The sequence below is a fragment of the Halichoerus grypus genome, chromosome X (assembly GCF_964656455.1).
Source record: "Halichoerus grypus chromosome X, mHalGry1.hap1.1, whole genome shotgun sequence".
NCBI classification, from domain to species: Eukaryota; Metazoa; Chordata; class Mammalia; order Carnivora; family Phocidae; genus Halichoerus; species Halichoerus grypus.
The window spans coordinates 31,503,123-31,516,778 of NC_135727.1; the positions used below are offsets into that span (position 1 = coordinate 31,503,123).

At 50.2% G+C, this 13,656-nt stretch overlaps 1 protein-coding gene across 6 annotated transcripts in view; it reads right to left on the minus strand.

Annotated features, from left to right (window-relative positions):
• Nucleotides 1-13,163, minus strand: part of DOCK11 (dedicator of cytokinesis 11) — a 185,620-nt gene extending 172,457 nt beyond the window's left edge. For 2 of the 6 annotated variants that reach the window (XM_078064090.1, XM_078064087.1), the window contains exon 1: nt 12,932-13,142. In XM_078064090.1, coding sequence (XP_077920216.1) covers nt 12,932-13,033 — 102 coding nt within the window. In that variant the 5' untranslated portion in view covers nt 13,034-13,142. Of the gene's footprint in view, nt 1-12,931 lie in introns of all 6 variants that reach the window. The other 4 variants (XM_078064089.1, XM_078064091.1, XM_078064092.1 and 1 more) reach the window with 4 other exon arrangements.
• Between the last annotated feature and the right edge of the window lie 493 nt (nt 13,164-13,656).

The following is a 13,656-nucleotide window of genomic DNA, read 5'->3' on the forward strand; positions in this document are numbered from 1 at the left end:
TCAGAGCAGCCATAGGAAATGAGTAAGGCCACGTGTCTAGGCCAACCCTCAGCAGGGCCACTGGCTGGGCCTCCTCATCCTGGGCACTCTGCCTCCCCCGAATTCTCTAAGCAGACGCTCACCCCTTCAGCCCACTAATCCCACCATGCTGAGCTCAAGCTGGGGTGTTTTTGTTTTTAAAGATTTTATTTATTTATTTGAGAGAGAGCACGAGCAGAGGGAGGGGCAGAGGGAGAAGCAGACTCCCCGCTGAGCAGGGAGCCCAACGCAGGGCTCGATCCCAGGACCCCGGGATCACAACCTCAGCTGAAGGTAGATGCTTAACCAACTGAGCCACCCAGGCGCCCCAAGCTCAAGCTGCTTTATGGTCCCAGTGAGGGTGGGGCAGCCCTCCTCAGGACGAGCAAGAAGACCAGAATTCACTTCTAGAGGAACTGGGCAACTGGCTGGAAAGCCAAGGCAGGGGGGTTAGATACAGGGGATGGGGCAAGACAAGGACACCATGACTGGGATGGTGACGTAAGGGGACCAGGAAGAAGATAAAACCTGGTGACCGGAAATGAATTTTTTTTTTTTTTTTAAAGATTTTATTTATTTGAGAGAGAGAGAATGAGAGAGAGTGAGCACATGAGAGGGGGGAGGGTCAGAGGGAGAAGCAGGCTCCCTGCCGAACAGGGAGCCCGATGCGGGACTCGATCCAGGGACTCCAGGATCATGACCTGAGCCGAAGGCAGTCGCTTAACCAACTGAGCCACCCAGGCGCCCCGGAAATGAATTTTAAATACAGGGAACACCCGGGCGCCTGGGTGGCTCAGTTGGTTAAGCGACTGCCTTCGGCTCAGGTCATGATCCTGGAGTCCCTGGATCGAGTCCCGCATCGGGCTCCCTGCTCGGCAGGGAGCCTGCTTCTCCCTCTGACCCTCCCCTCTCTCATGTACTCTCTCTCTCATTCTTGCTCTCTCAAATAAATAAATAAATCTTTAAAAAAAAAAAAAAAATACAGGGAACACCCAGCAACCTACAGGACTTTGAGGCCCAGGACCTGAGCTTTGGATTCAGAGTCCTCTGATGTCACCTCAGGCGTAGGCTGGTCTCTGAGCCTGGCACGGTGCTGAGCCAGCAGTGAACATCAGAGTAGCTCCAGAGACGGGGCAGGGGGAAGGAAGGAAGGAGGAAGGAAGGGAGGCAGGGAGAGAAAGCCGGGCTTCCATTGCAGAACTGAAGTCAGGAGCCTTACAGAATTCTCTTCTGGCTCTCCTGGTGAGCGTTCTGCCTGAATGCTCATTTGCGATGGGCGGACAGAAGCAAACTCCTCCACAGACAGTCATGGCGGCCCCCGGTAGTGGAGAAGCCACTTTAGAAATTTTGTAAGATGGCAAAATACCAATGATAGCACGTTAGGAAGATTAAATTATTTTCATTTTATTTATTTATTTATTTTTAAAGCCACAGAGCACGATGGAGACCCTCTGCTGGGCACAGGGAGCGCCCCTGGCCATGAGGGGCTTTTAAATAATGCTGTTGTTCCATTCGTGCAACAGTTGACTCAGTGGCCTCCTGGACTGAAGTTATTCCTTGGTGGGGAGTTAGGCACCTCACAGGTGGTATTCCCCCCTTCGGGTCTCCAGGAAACCGTTTACTGCGGTGAAGCACGAGGCCCTTGTTAAGCTAGGAAAATAAACTGGTGATGCCCACACGACTCTCTACGCACACTGTGAGTACTGACACTGGGTCCTGCAAGGCGCAAAGCAGGAAGCTGGCTGTTCCTCAAGTGCGAAAACTAAGCTACTAATATCAAAGGCCTGGAGAGACATACAGATGTTATTTTTGGGCAGCACTAACCCGCCCCCCCCCCAAATCATAAAACAGTTCCGTGAATATGATCCCAGGTACCTCTGCAGAGCCAGTGTTCTGGAGACTTCTTTTTTTTTCCATATAGTTATTCAAATAGCAAAGAAAGGAAGAACGGCCAATTGCAAACAGTTCTCAAAATCCTTAGGCTTACTTTGGCAAGGAAAAATCTATATGGATCCTGCCCACATTTCTCAATAACAACCCCACCCATCTTTTTTTTTTTTTTGGTTTTGTCCTCACCTCTTATTTTCCCACTTCAGAGACCTAAGCTTTCCCAAGGAGGAAGAGGAGATCATCACCAAAACCACACAAAAAGAGCTTCCTCCATCTGATTTATTGGGGACTCGAGGCCAGAAGCGAGGGCTCCTTTACCTGATTACACCAAAGGAGACAGATGCCTGGAGTTCATTACCTGTTCTGTGATTTTTTAAAGATGGACGGCCTACAGCCTGCGTCTCTCTTTCCCCATTTCCCCACAACAGGGGTGGGAACAACGTGGTGAGTGTTCAATGGTGACCTGTGATAACATGCCAGGTCATAGGTCTAACAACATTTTTAACCCTTCGTAAGCCCGGGGCTATAAACATACAAGGTCTCATCGTCTAAAAACTATTTCCAACAAATGCATTCCCCAGCCTCCTGACACACTTCACTGCAACACTTCACATAAAGATGTTCTGTCTCGGAGGTTTGGAAGAACACTTGACTTCTTAGTTAACTCTCACCCGGCAAAATAGTTCAGTCGTGAAGGAAAGAGACATGATGGGAAAACTGCTTCTTAAGTATCAGAATAGCCTCGAACCATTTCTCAGCGGCTTGAAACACATACGATCCAACCGAAGCTGTCAGGAACTACAAAAATACAACTTCCTGGGAACGAGAAACTCAATGGGCTACAAAAATAAGGTGGAGAACAACTGCAGGAAATCGTTAATAGCAAATTTAGGCCTGATTGTGCGAGGTCGCGCGCGGACAATTGATAAACCACATGTCGCTGGAACCAGCTGCCATATTTTCCATCGTATCGACTGTGCTGGAAACCTGTACGCACTATTCCTAATAGAACTTATCCTGCTACCACAAAACCAGAAGAGCTGAATATAACGCACACTCATTGCTTAGGAGACATCTAGGCTTTAAGAGTTTTCCAATAAAATGCATATTTCCAAAATAGATCTTTAAAAAGGCACTTGAATTTGATTTTCAGTATTCACTTTTTTTTTTTTTTTTTAAGGTGAAGACTAATGAGTGAAAGGGATGGCAATAAAGTTTTGAGAGGGAAAGGAAAGAGCTTTGGAGTTCTACTTTTCCATACAGAGCTCAGTTCTCCTCTAACCCCTCCTTTTGCATCAACCACTCTGAACAGACTGCTGTTAAAGGTCAGTGCTTTTGCCAAAGGCCTCGCACACAAGCTCCCGAGACAGAGGGCCTTCTCCCCTGGCACCGGCCGGGGTGTTCCTCCCTACTAGAGGACCAGCCTTCCCACTCACTCATCAGACTAGTTTGAAGGCAAGAATTGCCAAAGGTCCAGAGCCCTAGCTTACACCTGCCCGTTTTTTCTTCTAGGAAGGGTATGAGTCTTGGCTGCGCCACGTAGCTCACCTTGAGGGGGCATGATTTGGAGCGAGGAACTAAAAAAGCCAGGGGGGCGTGCTTCCCTTCTGCCAGTTTACTTTTGTCTGGTGACCTGTGATACATACCCAAAAGACTTCTTGCCCACCAGAAAGCATGGGAATATTCATGAGAGCCAACAGCACTTGGCCGAGCCACGTGCCAAGGCCCGTGGTAAGTGCCTCGCAAGCCACGACTCCTTTAAGCCTCTCAACAAGCCCACAGGAGGGGTTATCAAGACACAAGAAGGTTAAATAACTGACCCAAGGTCACCCAGTAAGTAGCCGAGCTGAACTCTGAACCTGGGCCGTGTCCTTCCAGATCCCACTCCTCATCACGCTGCTCTCCCAAGCCCTAGCTTCCAGGCTAGGGAGCTCAAGGAGACTTGCCCCAGTTACTGCCCTGAGCCTCCAGGGTGGGGCCCTGCAAGAATCAAAAAGGCATCTCTAGGTGGCTATAAAGCAACAGGCCAATGTTACCCATGAGCCCCCCTCCCCCGCTCCGCACTCCTGACAGAAGCTAAAGGAAACCAAGAGATCTAAATGCCAAAGAGATGTGGATCATAAAATTACTGCTGGATTTATAGAAAAGAAGAAACAGCTCTAGCTCCTTCTCCCTCCCGTGGTTTCTGGCCTTCCTTTCGGTGTTAAAAACAAAACAACAACAACAAAATACTAAGAATTCTTCAACAGGCCTTACTAATGATTCTGTATCTCAGAAGAAAGTAACACCCAGGTAGGTAAATGACTCCTTGGAACTGAATTCCCACAAACAAGCAAGGGGTGGGGGGGTTCCTCTGAGGTGGAGTACTAAGGATTTGGGAAGGTAGCAAGCCCTTCCTCCGGTCCATGGAGGTCAAGTAAAGGAATGCCAAGGTGAGTTAACACATGTTAACACTATAGACGAATCTGAGTGTTAAGACATTACCACTTACTTTCCCCGACCCCATAAAAAAAAAAGGCCTCTATAGTCAAATAAATGTGGGAAATGCCATAGAACAGTGTTCATTAGCAAAGGCCTGATTAACACTGTTGGCACCTGTAAAGGACCGAACTCCTGAAAAACGTTAAGGATCACAAAAAAAGAACGTGGGGGAGGGGGAGGGAAGGCAGAAATGATGTCACTAACTGAACGCAGAAGGCAGAATCGCTAGCCTTCTGCCAACTTCTGTCTTCTCCATTTGGGTTATTTGCATACATCTAATCTCCCTTCCGGACCTGTGAGTCCCTTCAGGGCAGGAAACATCCTATGCAACCCCCTTCTCCGCAGCTCAAACCCTGGGAGGGGGAGCTGCCCAGGGGGTGACCTAACTTCCCATCTCTGTTCTAACTGGAAGTCTGGGGCTGGCCTCCAGATCAGTCCTCTACGCCCTGCCTCCCACTTCCCTAATCACCCCCAAAGGTGCAAACCTCTTTAATCAGCTAATCTCGCCTACAATCTCATCTCAGCCCTCCCCCCACCCTTCCTCCCCTTCCTGATCACATTTGGAACACTTCTCTGCCCTCAAGAACCATAGTCTTGGGGCGCCTGGCTGGCTCAGTTGGGAGAGCATGTGACTCTTGATGTCAGGGTTATCAGTTCAAGCCCCACGTTGGGCTTAGAGCTTACTTAAAGCTATTAAAAAAAAAAAAAAAAAGAACCCTAGCCTCTTGCCAGAACACAACACTACATGCTCAGCCATTCCCTAGAATGTTCTCTCCACATGAAGCCTGACTTAGCTGAAACCCGGTTTTGTCCTGACAACCCTCTCGGGATGAGGCTGCTCATTTTCTTTTCCTTTCCCCTATCACCAAACACGCTTTGCCTCTGATTCACCCAGGCTCAGAAACCTCAGCGCCATCTTGACTCCACCTCCTCTCCTCTTTCCCTCCCACTTCTTCCTTCCCCCTTCTCCTCCCCCTTCAAGAATCCCCAAATCCTGCTGATTCTATCACTGAAACACTTCTTACATCCTCCCCCTTATCTCTATTCTCACTGCCTCAGGTAAGCCTTTCTTATCTCTCTCCGGAACTATGTGACTATATTTTAACTAGTGACCTGGCCTCCAGTCACCCAACACCTTGTCCATCCTACATACAGCTGCCAGTGTCTTTTCCGCTGAGTACCCACTGCATTCCAGGCACTGGGTGAGGCACTGGGCATAGAGATGAATGCACAGCCCCAGACTTCTTGGCCAATATCTAGAAAGGGCAAGAAACATTGCCCCCTCCCCCATCTGTGATAGACCCTTCTAGAATACCTTTGTTTCACCAGCTCTTTTTTTTTAAACCATTATGAATCACTTATACATCAGACACTTTCCATACACTACCTTCTTTAATCTTCCCTAAGAACCACACAAGGTAGGTGCTATTTATTCTCATTTCACAGATGAGTAAAATAAGATCTGGTTACTTGCCTCGGTTCACAAGGCAAGCAGGTGACCGAGGCCAGATTCAAGCCCAGGTCTGACTCTTGAGACTGGGCTCTTGCCTCCCACGTTTTAAGTAGGACACTGAAATTTTGGAAAAGAGCCCAAACAGGATGACCATGATGGTGAAGAATTTTGAAACCAAGTCATGTGAGAAATAGAGGAAAGAAATGAAGTCTCTTCGGCTTTTGTGAAAAATGGCATGGTGTTGGGGCGCCTGGGGGGCTCAGTCGGTTAAACGTCTGACTCTTGATCTCGGCTCAGGTCCTGATCTCAGAGTCGTGGGATCGAGCCCCTGTCGGGCTCGTGCTGGGTATGAAACCTGCTTGAGATGCTCTCTCTCCCTCTCCCTCTGCCCCTCTAAAAAAAATGACATGGTGGATATCTCCAAATATTTGAAGGGTTGTCATGTGAAAGAGGAAGCAAACATATTCTGTGTGACTCCAAACAGCAGAGCTAGGCCTGGCGGTGGCAGAACTTAAGGGAGTCGATTTCAGCTCAAGAGCCTTTTCTAGTATACCCCGCCCAACAGACTAGGCGTGTTGAAGGCGAAGCTAAGTCTTCACTTGTCAGGGGTATATGCAGGGGGCACGCCTGCCTGGAGCGGGCCAGTGGTCTAGATCAGCATTTCTGGGCACATCAGAATCACCTCGGGTAGTTTTTAAAAAATACGGATGCCTGGCCCCACCCCAGACTTATCGAAACAGTCTTGGGGTTGAGACCGTTATTGCAAGAATTACAAACCAGGAAATAACGTCTGTAAGAAGATTCACTCAAATCCCCCAAAGAAGAAATACAAATGGCTAAATCAACATATGAAAAACTGTTCAAGAGTAACCGAAGAAATGCAAATTAGAACAGTGCTGTATCATCTACCTACCTCCTATCAGATTGCAAAGATTAAAAAATATTAATAACCAACGTTGGCATGGGAGAGGGGAAATGAACATGTGCCCATTCTGATAAAACAGTAAATGCCAACAACTTTCTGCAGAGCAATTTGACAGTATGTTCCAGAGGACATTTTTTTTCCTTTTAATTAATTTATTTTTAAATTCCAGTATAATTAACATACAGCGTTACATTAGTTTCAGATGTACAATACAGTGATTCAACAATTCTATACATGACTCAGTGCTCATCACAATAAGTATCCTCTGGATCCCTTCACTGATTTCACCCACCCCCCCCCCACCCCTCTGGTAACCAACCACCAGTTTGTTCTCAGAGGGTTTTTTTTTTTTAAGATTTTATTTATTTATTTGACACAGAGAGAGAGCATAAGCAGGGGGAGCGGCAGGCAGAGGAAGAGGGAGAAACAGACTCCCTGCTGAGCAGGGAGCCGGATGCGGGGCTCGATCCCAGGACCCTGGGATCATAACCTGAGCCGAAGGCAGACACTTAATGACTGAGCCACGCAGGCGTCCCATCAGAGGGCTTTTTCATACGAAAAATGTGTCTAATGTTGCAGCAAGCAATTCCATTGCTGGAAATTTCCCCTGAAGGGACAATCTAGCAAGTTTGAAAACGCCTGCTCAAAGATGCTCATCCATTAATGTTTATGCCAGTGCTGTCCAAAAGAACTTTCTGCAATGATGGAAACGTTCTATGTCTGCGCTGTCCTATATGGCAGCCGCAAAACCACGTGTATTTGAGCGGTGGCAAGTGCAAAGGAGCCAATTTTTTAAGTTAATGTAAACGTAAATGGCCACAGGTGTCTAGCAGCTCGTACAACTCACGTCTCTAACACCACAAAACTAGAAACTACCAAACTATCACACAATAAAGTATGATTCCCTACCGTACACTCATGGTGGAATTTCTGGCCATCATTAAACACGATTATGTAGATTTATATTGACTGAAGTGAAGAAACAAATATTCATAGGATATTAATAAGCGAAAAAATTATTTTAAAGTTTGGTATTTTTTCGTCTGCTGTCATAGATATATACACACAGAGATCAAAGGGTCTTGACCTATACACATTAGGATTTTATAGTAATGAGATGATTATTCTCATCTGGTTTTCTACCTTTTCTACAACAAACATGCATTTACTATGTAACAAAGCAATAAACGTTTAAAAAAGGAGGCTTAACGAGGATTAGACTAGAAAAAAGGTTCAACCTCGAGATTTGTTGCACATGTTTGTCTTGGAAGACAAATTCTGCCATTTGGTGCTTCGAAGAGGGTTCACAGCAAAGTCCGCCCTGGGCTTTTGGACAGATCCTCCAGGGGTGGCTTGCCCTGGGGCCCCCTAACCGGGAGCAGCCCACGGGAGCAGGGAGCCTACTTCTTGTTTAGGTCCCAACAAAGGGGGTAACTGTCCTGAAGCTCATTCAGCCAGAGCCTAGCTAGGTCTGAGAACCGGAAACGCATGGTCAAGAAGCCCATTCCAACCAGCTTTATTTCACTGTGTTAAGTTGTTTGGTCCTATGTTATGGTACTTTCCACAAAATCCCCTGGGAAGAGGGAGCAGGACAGCCGATTCGTTTCCAGGCCTTCCCTACATGCGAACCTAACACACATTCCAAGCAAAGGTAGCTGTATGCGCGGTGGGTCGGGGTTTCAACAGCTGTGGCCACTCTTCAGCCATTCCCGGCTTCTGGAGAGTTTTTCTCTACTAGGGTTATTAGATGACATCCAGCTGGTGCCAGCCAAGGAAATATCCTGCCTCAAGGGGCTAAAGCCCGGAACATCTAGCAACTCTTTCCAGATCCTTCTGCGCACAAGGAATGGAGGGTGAGTTCGGCAGCAGCAGGCAAAGAGTATTTAAAACACCTACCAGGCGACTTTCCCAGGCTGACACAACGACTCCCCTTAAGGGCAGCTAAAACACGACAGGTTTACCAAATGACTCTGTGTCCCCCCACACACACCCCCACCCCCGGCACAAATAGCTATAGCTTGAATTGTAACAAAAACACCGTTAAAACTCTGCATTTTAAATGTGTGTATATGTAAACACTTCTCTCTTAATCACATACACTCTCAGGTTATAATATTTCTCCTCAAGCGCCTCCTGGGAAATCTCGGCCAATGGTTAATTCTATAATTATCCCTTTCCCTCGGTTAAAACTGACCTTCGTATAAATGCCAAACTTCAAGGAAAATGCAGCAACCGGTCTCTCTCCCAGCCTGCTTCATTATTTAGTGAAGAGAGTCGTGGAAGTACTAATAATTGAATGAAAGTGTGAATACACGCACACATGCTTTACACAGCCCAGGCCCTCAGAGTTCTTCAAACACTGAGCAAAACTGAACGATGGTAGCAACATGCCAACAAGGGTATAACTGTAAAAATTATAATAAAATAAAAAAAATTTAAAAATCCAGAAAACAGGGGCGCCTGGGTGGCTCAGTCGTTAAGCGTCTGCCTTGGGCTCAGGTCATGATCCCAGGGTCCTGGGATCGAGCCCCACATCGGGCTCTCTGCTCAGCAGGAAGCCTGCTTCTCCCTCTCCCACTCCCCCTGCTTGTATTCCCTCTCTCCCTGTGTCTCTCTCTGTCAAATAAATAAATAAAATCTTAAAAAAATAAAATAAAAATCCAAAAAACAAAACAAGACAAAACCCCCATCTAAACAGGAAATACTGTGTATTTGCTGGATATTTATTCAGTCTGGAGGGTTTTCCAAGTTCTAGCAAGCGACACAGCGGAGGAAAGCGTGATCTGCTGTGGGAACGGCTCCCTCGTGACATCCTACAAATACAGGCATAACTTCTTTTATCCCACTTCGCTTCATCGTGCTTCGCCGATAATTGCATGTTTTGCAAAGTGAAGATTTGTTGCAAACTGCATCGAGCAAGTCTATCGGCACCATCTTTCCAAAAACACCTGCTCACTTCCTATCTGTGTCATTTTGGTTACTCCTTGCAGTAGTTCAACCTTTTCATGGTTATTGCATTTGCTACGGTGATCTGTGATCAGTGATTATGACTCACCGAACGCTCAGATGATGGTTCGCATTTTTTTTTAGCACTGAAGTATTTTTTAATTAAGGCATCTACGTTGTTTTTGAGACTCAACAGACTACAGTACAGTGTAAACGTAACTTTTCTATGCGCTGGGAAAGCAAAAATTTCATTTGACTCGCTTTATTGTGATAGTCACTGGCTGCAGTGGTCTGGAACCGACCCCACAGACCTCTGAGGTATTCCTGTGTGTGACTCCTAATGCGAGTGTCGTGGGTTTATAGCAGCAAGTGTAAATCCTCCTTCAGCTGTCCCTAATAAACACTTTGGGGCTTAAATCAGAAAAGAATCAGAAGTTATGGCGGCAGCTGCAACAGGGTCCACTTGCGTTCCAGCCACCCAGGGCTTTACTAACTGCTGACTGGTTCTTTGTGTCAGAGAAGCAGGAGCCAAGAAAGAGCCAGTTAGGAGAATCCACTCCATTTAAGGCTGTTTCCTTATTTCTTCATTGACTGAACTGCTTAGAAACAGCATTCGCCAAGGTGCAAATGATCTGGGTGTCCTATTGACAAACACAAAGACCCAACCCAGGCTGGAACTAATAAAAACAAATGAAGAAAATGGCACCCACATTCACGTATAACTACAGGGCACCTAACATTGTGTCTTGAACGTGGCAGAAAGGCTCAATAGATATTCACTGGTTTGGATTCCTACAATCTGTCCCCCGCGCCCCCCCCAACTCCCCAAATCTCAATGTGGATCACGTACCAGAGCAGTAAATAAATATCATTCCGGTGCCTTGCCTCGTAAACATCTGTGCACTCAGTCCCAAGTAAACCAGGCTGGTGCAGCTCCCAGAAAAATCTGCTCCCACTAACAGTTTTTCCAGCTTTGCCCCAGAGCCAATGGTCAGGAAGGGGCAGCTGCACCTGTGCCCACACAAAATCCTTTTAAAAACCTAAAAGCCTGGGGCGCCTGGCTGGCTCAGTCTGTCAGGCGCCCGACTCTTGGTTTCGGCTCAGGTCGTGATTTCAGGGTCATGGGATCGAGGCCCGCGCCGCGCTCGCTCATGGAGCCGTGCTCAGTGGGGAAAATCTGCTGGAGATTCTCTCTCTCTCTCCTTCTCCCTCTGCCCCTCCCTGCCATTCTCTCTCGGTCTCTCTAAAATAAATAGATAAATCTTAAAACAAACAAAAAAACCTAAAAGCCTGGGCAAGAATGCTAATATTAACGTTTTGCTGCTGAGGGCGGCAGGTCGGATGCTGGTCAAATCCCAGCAGAGGTTTGCCGAGGCCCATTTCTTCTCTTGAGACCATGTGTCCACATCATGTTCCCTTCCTACCATGCAGTGGAGGGCCAGCCACCCCTGCTCAAGCGAGGTTTTTTTCTTCCCAAATTTAGGAAAGCGTTTTCCTGAGCTAGGCAGATTGAATCACTTGTTAGCAATCACCCAAGATGAGAGCCCCGGTATAAATGCCCTGCACAGCTTGCCTTCCTCTCTAAACTGGCTGTGATGACAGTCGAGGTTCCAGTCTGACCCTAACAGGACCTCATTCTAAAATCAGTGAGACACACAATAAGCCAAGTCCCTTAAAACAACATTAAAGGTCTGGTTTTAGATCTGCTCAACAGCAGGATTAAACTTTCAAGGGTCCAGCCACGATAGAGAGATTTCTTTAAAGTCACTTGGCTTTGCACAGTTGTAGCTATTAGGGATCAGATCTTTATCTCAAAGGTACACATTTTACGTTTGATCCTCCTCCAGAACTCCCACTAATGTCAACTTTCTCCGCTGTTGGGATCAAGCCCCTGGCCTCCCTTTAATGTTGGCTTTATCGCAGATTCTACAAGATGAACAGAAAAATTACAAGGAAAAGCTGTGAAGTTCCCTTCCGATGATAAGTTGTTGGAACAAAAAGAGCCCACACTTAAATGGTGAAATTTAAACACAGCAGACGAGACGGCCCTAAGGTAGAGGGAGAGGAGACAACGAGGACGAACAACAAAAACCCAAAGTAACAAAACAAACACTAATTAACCAGTCTGATGGCTTATTTAGGGTTTGCTCTCTAGTCCAGGAAATTGGCAACGAGTGTCTCCAAAACAGAAGGGGCGAGTGCCCGTTAGCACCCGTCCGCTTTCCTCCTGAGCCAGACAATCCGGAGGAGGCTGAGGGTGCGATGGAGGGCTCCCAGGGGGGTCAACGCGCTTTCAAATCCCCATCCCCCAGCCCTGCCGCCTAGGAGGCACCCCCGGCCGTGAGCGGTGGGGCTCTACCGCCCCCTCCCCGGTCCTCCATCCCTGGACTGGCACACACCATCATCCCCCAAACACGGCCCCATCTCCTCGCCTCTGGAGCGCTCCTGGGTCCCCGGGGACACCCTCGCCCTGTGGCGGCCGACCGCGCGCGCACTCGCCCCGGAACCCCGTTGTTTGCAATTCCCTCCCTCCGCGGCCACAGCAGCAGCACCCCTTCGCCACCCATCACCACCCTCTCCCCAGTAGCGGGAGGAAGTCGCTCTGCTTCCTCTGTTCTCACCGCCCGCCCGAGCTTGGGAGCCCGGGGCTTTTTGGGTGGGGTTCTTTTTTTGTGTACACGATGTGTGTGTCTGTGTGTGTCTGTGTGTGTGTGTGCGCGCGCGCGCGCGAGTGTGTGTGTGTGTATGCAAAAACGCTCATCGCATCCTTCCGCCGCGGCTGCCTCAGGTGCCCGCAGGAGGGAATCGGGCTCTCGTCGCGCCCCGGTCCCCGGCTCTTTGTGCCGGCTCCAGGGCAGGCGAGGTCCGCTCCCCAGCTCACGCTCGCCGCCTCCCCCCCCCCCGGGGGCCCGGTTCCGAGCGCCCGCCTCCCGCGCAGCCGGCCGAGCCCCCGAACGCCCGTCGGCGTCCCGCCGGGCGCAAGCCTCCGCCGCCGCCGGGCGGCCGCCGCGCTGTCAGCGGGCGCCTGGGACTCGGACCCCGGCAGGCGGCGGCTGGTGCGCAAACTTACTGAAGCGGAGAAAGAGAGCGCGGGGCGCAGCGGGCGGCCGCCGCCGGCGCCGTTCCAGTCCCCGGCCCCGGCCCCGCGCGCGGAAAGCCACCCCGTCGCTCCCGCCCGGAGCGCGTCCCCCAGGGCGCCCGGTGCCCCGGCCACTCACCAGCACCACGGAGCCCCGCACGGCCTCCGACACGCTCTGCCGGAGCTCGGCCGCCGTGCCGGGCTTGCTGAGCCGCTTGGTGAATTTGCGCACTTCGGCCATGGCAGCGGCGGGCAGGTCGCGGCGGGCGCACTCACTGCCCCGGGCCGGGGCGGCCACGGCCGCGGCTGCTCCCTCTGTTTACCCGCCGGCCGACCGGCCACATCGCAGCTCGGCGGCGGCGCTGCTCCCGCGGCTCCTCCCTCCCCGCCCGGCTCCTCCCTCGTTCCCTCCTTCCCTCCGCTGCTCGCCCGCGCGCTCCGCGTCCTGCCCCGCGGCGGGGCCGCTCCCTCCCCTGGAGAGCCCCCGGCTCGGCTCGCGACGGGCCCCAGTCGGAGGGTGTGTCCGGCGAGGAAGGGTGTGTGCCGGGGGAGGGAGGAGGGCAGGGGGGGCGAGGGTCACGAGGGAAGAGGGGGGAAGTGGCAAGCGCTCGGGCTCCGCCCGCAGCTGATGTTGCTGGTGCAGCCGCATCCGGGAGGGGAGATCAGGCTGCTTCGAGGAGATCGGGCTGCTTCATTTTTCGTGTGTGTGTGTGTGTGTGTGTGTGTGTGTGTGTATGGGGGTGGCGTAACGAAATATCTCCAAGTGTGGGGCGTGTTCTACCCCAGTGCCCCTTTCCCGCCCCAGTGCCCCTTTCCCGCCCCAGCGGCTGCAGTGCCTGCAGGCGAGCCGGGGGACTCCCGCGT